This window comes from Sinocyclocheilus anshuiensis, unplaced genomic scaffold (genome assembly GCF_001515605.1).
Source record: "Sinocyclocheilus anshuiensis isolate Anshui unplaced genomic scaffold, SAMN03320099.WGS_v1.1 scaffold383, whole genome shotgun sequence".
In the NCBI taxonomy this organism is placed as follows: domain Eukaryota; kingdom Metazoa; phylum Chordata; class Actinopteri; order Cypriniformes; family Cyprinidae; genus Sinocyclocheilus; species Sinocyclocheilus anshuiensis.
In genome coordinates, this window is record NW_015548204.1 from 28802 (window position 1) to 36103 (window position 7302).

The 7302-nt window shown below is 36.0% G+C and overlaps 1 protein-coding gene and 1 long non-coding RNA gene across 2 annotated transcripts; both read left to right on the plus strand.

Moving 5' to 3' along the window:
* The first annotated feature begins 81 nt into the window (after positions 1-81).
* On the plus strand, positions 82-3817 carry LOC107653436 (Fc receptor-like protein 2). The gene is made up of 8 exons (XM_016440151.1): positions 82-89; positions 197-420; positions 494-622; positions 766-936; positions 1943-2224; positions 2588-2830; positions 2915-3103; positions 3687-3817. The coding sequence occupies exons 1-8, from the start codon at positions 82-84 to the stop codon at positions 3815-3817; spliced, it is 1377 nt and encodes a 458-aa protein (XP_016295637.1).
* A 468-nt stretch (positions 3818-4285) lies between these two features.
* On the plus strand, positions 4286-4836 carry LOC107653454 (uncharacterized). Its single transcript, XR_001630224.1, has 3 exons — positions 4286-4336; positions 4515-4640; positions 4785-4836. It is a non-coding gene; the product is annotated as an uncharacterized LOC107653454 (long non-coding RNA).
* Positions 4837-7302: the final 2466 nt, after the last annotated feature.

Consider the following 7302-nt stretch of genomic DNA (forward strand, 5'->3'; position numbering starts at 1 on the left):
TAAATAAGTTTGCATAATTTTTTAAATCAAATTTAATTTTAATAACCATTTTCCTTTCTTTTTTTTTTTTTTTTTCCCACTATGTTACTGTGTTCATACAGTAAAAACAGCAGATTATTTTCATTCTAAATTGTTTTCATTGCACAGAAAGACCAAAAGCCAAAGTGACCATTAAACCTGATCAACGTGTATTCAGAGGAGAGACAGTCACTCTCAGATGTGACATTGATGGTGAAGGAGTCACTGGCTGGCAGTACAGCTGGTATAAAGACGGTTCAAACAGTGTTTTCAGTGAACTACAGGAACACACATTCAGTCCTGTTACTGAGTCTGACGCAGGTAAATACTTCTGTTATGGAGCAGAGAGAGGAGGATCACGAACATCAAACATCAGTGATGCAGTTACACTGACAGTATCAGGTGAGTTTCATCTTTTCTTCATATATACACACACACGTTTACACGTGGTTAATGAGCGATGTCTCTATTTCAGATAAACCCAGAGCAGTTTTAAGTGTTTCTCCACAGAAGTGGTTGACTGAAGGAGATCCAGTGACTCTGATCTGTGAGGTTTACGGCTCCTCTACAGGCTGGACATTCAGCTGGTACGCGGTTTCATCAGGTAAGATATAAAAGTTCAAGTCAGAAATATTATTGAGATTAAAAAATACTGAATCAATCTAAATCGTTTTATACCAGAGGTAATTTACAAGACTTCTGTGGAAACAGCTTCTTAAGGTAACTGCACATTTTTACTGTTTACAGACTACAGCCATCGTTATAACCTCCTCTCAGACAGCAGCAGAGGAGCTGGAGGAAACTACACTGTCAGTTCTGCTGCTCTAAATCACACAGGAGTTTATGTGTGCAGAGCAGAGAGAGGAAAACCAGGTTATTATACAACCTACAGCAACAAACAGCCAGTATGGGTCACTGGTGAGTTCAAACTGAATGAATTAAGCTACTTAAACAAGAATGTGTGAGAGTGTGTTATACGAGACACTAACTGATTACTCTGTATCATGAGAAATCAAATTCCTTGATTTTTATATACTGTTTCAGAAATCAAAACTCGCCGTTCCAAAATATAGCATATAGCAAATGCAGCGGCCTCTATAAGCTGAGCATTACACTGATTTTTCCACAGGTAATGGATGAAGGATCTGAGGATCTCATTTGAGCTATTAAATAGCAATCTTTGTATATGCAGCTTGAAGAGAGCAAACATACATCTGTGCTTGACTTCATTTATGTTGTTTCTTCATCTCTTTCATATTACTTTGCCATTCTCATTTACACATTTAATTTCTTAATATTAATTTTATTCACTAACATATTACTTTTTTATTTTATATGATTTCATGTTACTGTCTAATCATCAACATCATTCAGCTTCTGGCAAGTTCATTATTACTGTAGGCTGTTTACTCCTGCTATGCAATGTAGCAGTTTGCCACATGAATAAACAGCAGAATGTGTGGTTATGGGTGTTTATTTGCACTTAAAATGTGACTCATCCAATCAGAATTTAGAGTCGAAACTTCAGTTTTGTAATAAGCAATGAGGTACAAGAAAGCTATGATATATTGTTATTTACAAATATGTTAAAAATGATTCTGTCATAATTCACTGCTACTTTTGAATGGCTGTCGATACAGAAAAAAAGCTTTTTGCTGCCAGAAAGTGTAGTTATGATATCTACCAGCAGGGACTGATGAGGTACCAGCCAAACTTCAACTCCTTTGTTTCTGACTCCTGAGTCAGAGAGAGAGTGGAAAATGTTTATGAATAAATGAATATTAGTATTTGTGGAACAAAAATTACTAAGGATCTAAGGGAAAATAATTAAATATGCCTAATAAAAATGATATGTGCTCTGACCACTTTAATATAAATGTATTATTTAACATTTCTCAAATTGTAGCTCTAATTGTCTTCTCAGGTGTTTCTCCTCGAGTCTCTCTGATCATCAGTCCTAGCAGAACTCAACACTTCACATCTGTCTCTCTCTCTCTGAGCTGTGAGGACCAGAGTAACTCTGATAGATGGAGAGTGAAAAGATACACAGAGAGTTTGGGGCTGGAAGATTGTTCATCATCAGTGTGGGCTTCACAAACAGGATCTACATGTACAATCAGCTCCACCATCACATCAGACACAGGAGTGTACTGGTGTCAGTCTGAATCTGGAGAGAACTATCATCCTGTTAATATCACTGTACACCGTGAGTCTGTGTTCATTTGTCTGACTGGCAGTTTACAATCAATAGATAAAGCAGGTTGATTAAACAAGTGCAGGATGCATCAGTGGGCAAAAAAACACTCAATGGGCAAGTGGCACTAAAAATCTAGTTTTGTCAGAAAACATACTTTTTTTTAATTATTATTATTTTTATGTTACCATATTGTTAATATAATATTTACACTCAGTTCATGTTTCCTCTGTTCTGTAGCTGGTGTGATTCTAGAGAGTCCTGTTCATCCTGTGACTGAAGGAGATACTCTGACTCTACGCTGTTTATATCAACATTCAACCCCACCAAACCTCAGAGCTGATTTCTATGGCTCATGTTTCCTCTGTTCTGTAGTTGGTGTGATTCTGGAGAGTCCTGTTCATCCTGTGACTGAAGGAGATACTCTGACTCTACGCTGTTTAGATCAAAATACAACCTCATTAAACCTCAGAGCTGATTTCTATAAAGATGGATCACTCATCCAGAATCAAACTACAGAGATGATCATCTCTACTGTCTCAAAGTCACATGAGGGTTTCTACTACTGCAAACACCCAGAGAGAGGAGAGTCACCCAAGAGCTGGATCTCAGTCAGAGGTGAGACTAAGAAATATAAAAACTATTGAAATGTGCCTGTATCATTTACAGCACTAATCTGAATGTAAAATGTATTTATCTCAGCTTCCTCTGCCTCAAGATCTGAAGAGTTCAATCTCATGATAGTTGGAGTGACTGCAGGACTGACCGTCACATTTTTGATCATTGTCGTCTTGGTCCTTCTGTGGCGCTACAGAAACAACAAAGGTCCATCTTCTGCCATATTAAAATTCAATGACATTTTTGTAGACACCAACTCTGTCCCTAAATCTTGTGAGTTGCCGTCCTACATCAGTCTAAGCTGGTTATCTGGTCTCCCAACCTGGTAAAGCTGGTATGTTAGCTAGTTTTAAAAGCTTTCTGCGCAGTTTTCTTCTGGACAGGCTGGGAGCTTAGGCTAAAAAGTATTTTTGTCCATCATATTTGTATGATACACATAGTTACTGCATATACAGTGGGTACGGAAAGTATTCAGACTCCCTTAAATTTTTCACTCTTTGTTATATTGCAGCCATTTGCTAAAATCATTTAAGTTAATTTTTTTTCCTCATTAATAATGATTTTAGCAAATGGCTGCAATATAACAAAGAGTGAAAAATTTAAGGGGGTCTGAATACTTTCCGTACCCACTGTATAAAGTGCTCCAAATTAGTCACTTATTTTGTTCCATTTGAGTTACAATAGTATGCAGCCTATGAAGACAGCAGACAGTAAAGCAGCTTACTATGTTTTTGAACAAATCCATCATGTGATAAATAAAAACGTCACTAAACACTATCATTCTCACACATGTATGCAAGAAGGAGATTAAAAGTCAGTTTTAAAACATTTACATAATAATTTTATGTTATCTTAGGTGTAAGATCTCAGTCTCACTCTAGTGTCAGTCAACAGCAGAACAGCAGTCAGACATCAGAGCAGAACCAGAGTGACGCGGGAAACAACACACTGCTGTCTGGTCAGTCTTTACCTGTTAACCATAAATAAATACATATACATCTTTACAAGCTGAGATTAAAGACACTCAGGAATAACTTTTAACTAACAGGACTGATCTCACAACTGAAAAACTCAAGTTTAACATGATATTTGTTTAACTGACATATTTCAGCTGGATCACTGCTGTCCGGTCAGTCTTTACCTGTTAACCATAAATAAATTCATATAAATCTTTACAAGCTGAGATTAAAGACACTCAGGAATAACTTTTAACTAACAGGACTGATCTCACAACTGAAAAACTCAAGTTTAACATGATATTTGTTTAACTGACATATTTCAGCTGGATGTTATTTTATTATCAAAAACTGCGTAACAAAACATTCAGTGCTTTATATTTTTAAACCTACCTGAACACAATATTTTTTCTGTGGAATTTAAATCATAAGATGCATGATAAAATAATTTGAAAAATATACTACTCGAAATTAATGTATTAATTTATTGCAGGAACTGCTCATATTTATGAGTCTGTTGATGAAACGATTAACAAAGACATAATTACAGGTAACTAATGATGTCATTTAAATGACTTTCTCATAATAATATTTTTACTGAATCAGCAGTTGTTTTCTAAAGAAAGTAGAAATCAAATCCATGTTTGTTTGTTTGTTTGTTTTCACTGTGATATTTGCAGAGGAAATTAAGTTAAACCAAGTATTTATTTGTCTATTATGCATTGTAGGCAGTGTAAGTGGACCTGCTGAACACATCTATGCTGAGATTGAGCTCAAATCTACAAGTCTTTTAGGGAATACCAGTGAAAGTTCTGACACTGTTTATTCTAAACTGACCCTGGTGACCCATCAAGGTGAGTGTCAAAGTAAAAACATCAATCATAGTTCACAAGGAGCCACTGAAAACTGCATCTACAAGCATCGCTGAGAATTTATGAAATCAAATACTGTATAAAAAATGTTAAATATGAATTTAATATTTATTTCTATATGTTCAGCTGCTGGATCTAATGATGTGACGTATGCTCAGGTTAAATAAATGCCCGGAGGAGACATTTTCAATCCCAGGATTCTGATGAGTTTAGGTTGAGAAGGGCTGGAGAATGACCAGGATCATCAATGCTTTATCATCTTTGTGGTACTGAGAAACTGATGGTTATCAGTACTTAATATTGTGATGCAAGCATTGATGTGCTTCAGTGACTATGCATGCTAATCTTTGAAAAGCAGTGAGCTAATTATACACTATTTAAAAACATTTATAAATGGGGCAGTTGTGGCCTAATGGTTGGAGAGTTGGACTTGTAACCCGAAGGTTGCGGGTTCGAATCTCAGGTCCGGCAGGACTTGTCGGTGGGGGGGGTGAATAATCAGTGCTCTCTTCCACCCTCAATACCATGACTGAGGTGAGAGCCTTGAGCAAGGCACTGAACCCCTGACTACTTCCTGGACTGCTGCCCACTGCTCTGGGTGTGTGTTCAAAGTGTGTGTGCGTGCACTTGGATGGGTTAAATGCAGAGCACAAATTCTGAGTATGGGTCGCCACATGTCACTTCACTCACTTTTTTTTTTTAAATACACAGAGAGAGAGAGAATTTAGCTTAAGCAGCAAATCAGCTTATTAGAATGATTTTTGAAGGAACAGAAAGGTAATGCCAAAATTCAGCTTTGCCATCACAGGACATTAAAATAGAGAACTGGTATTGTAAATTGTATCAATAGCTCACAATAATACTGATTTTACTGTATTTTTTATCAGATTTTACTGATCAAATTATAAAAATTTACTATATGATAAATTTTAAATTTTACTTACTTAAAATAAGAGTATTCTTCTATTTATTTTTATATTATTTTTTTCTATCTATTTTTTATTTTTATATATTCTTCTATTTATTTTTTCATGAAGATAAATAATATCGAACATTCCGAATATTCTTAATTATGTATTATAATTTGAAAATGCATCCACAGTATATATGTGAAGTGACCAAGTACGGTGACTCGGAATTTGTGCTCTGCATTTAACCCATCCAAGTGCACACACACACACCCGTAACAGTGGGTAGCCATATTGATGCAGCGCCTGGGGAGCAGTTGGGGGTTCGGTGCCTTGCTCAAGGTCTCACCTCAGTCGTGGTATTGAGGGTGGAAAAGAGCACTGGTTATTCACTCCCCCCACCTACAATTCCTGCCAGACCTGAGACTCAAACCCACAACCTTCGGGTTATAAGTCTGACTCTCTAACCATTAGGCCACAACTGCCCCTGATGGAATGAAAATAGTAAGGCCTGTAGATAGGGAGTACGTTATTTAAGAAAAATATAATTATATTTTCAGAATGCCAATTTTTTTCAAACATATTCTGTGGGGTAAAATGGCTTAATTACTGTAGTTACTCTGTTCTGAACATCAAATCCTTTGTTTTTCCATCAAATGTATTCTAGTTGGTTGAATACAAATATTTGGACTTTATATTTCAAAATTACCTCAAGTTAGCATCAGGTACTTATCTAGCCAGTTAGCATCAGCTAACATTATTTTTCAAATAGGTTATAATTTTGTAATTCGTGATTATTGATTATATTCTTTTAAATTTTAAGCTAAAACTGCCTGTACTCTGATTTTGCCTTAAATGTATAAAGCAAACTGCTTTGTCAGACTGAGGGCATATTACCCTACCCAGGGGTGTCATGCTCTTATTATTATTGAGGGGGCACAAGTGAAGGGATGGGGGGGAGTCCTGGTCATGCTTGTCATGTCATGTGACACACAGCAGCCACGATAGCGCTGTATAACTGGGTTATGTTTTTAGGCTTATGTTTTATTTTATTTTTCATTTTTATTCTAAATATTCCCAAACGTGTGAACTATATCATGAAATATCTTGATTCTCACATATGTGTAAGTAAATGCATTTTGCACCTTTATAAATCATGTTAGTTAATCTATAATGGGCGATGGGCAAAGTAGCCTAATGTTAGTGTGATCTATTATTTATGCATTAAACCCGTCTTTTTACTTAAGTACCTGATATGGATGTCATGCCATAAAATATTTACGACTGACTTTGTATTAAACGTGAATTTAATAAAAGCATTGTAAGTTACCAATTATAACAATATATGGGAAAACGCTTAACATGAAACTGTGCGTGTTGCATTTATTCTGGGCTCACCTGCTTGCCTGTACATATTAGTTATGTATATTAATAATGTAGAGGAGCATATTGAGTTTGGCCTTTTTAGTCCATTATGCCACATTATGCCACGTACGTTTTGCGGTATGGGAGGAAAATACTATATACATATTCATTATATTAATAAATTGTATATTTAATTTGATATTTTAATAGCATCTTAATACATTACGCCATGTTAAGTGTTTATGTTTTTCTACAGGAGGAAAACGCTTAACGAGAGACTTTGCGCATGCGTTCCGTTCATATTCTGCTGTTCTGTGGCGACGGATTTGCGGGTCTTGTCTTTTTCTTGCAGGACCCTGTATGTTATAGTA

Bases quoted from the DNA above. Each gene is read 5' to 3' on its own strand.
- LOC107653436 (XM_016440151.1), top strand. The intron at 2,831-2,914 runs GTGAGACTAAGA...TATTTATCTCAG, and splicing joins GAGCTGGATCTCAGTCAGAG to CTTCCTCTGCCTCAAGATCT. The intron at 3,104-3,686 runs GTGAGTTGCCGT...ATGTTATCTTAG, and splicing joins CAACTCTGTCCCTAAATCTT to GTGTAAGATCTCAGTCTCAC.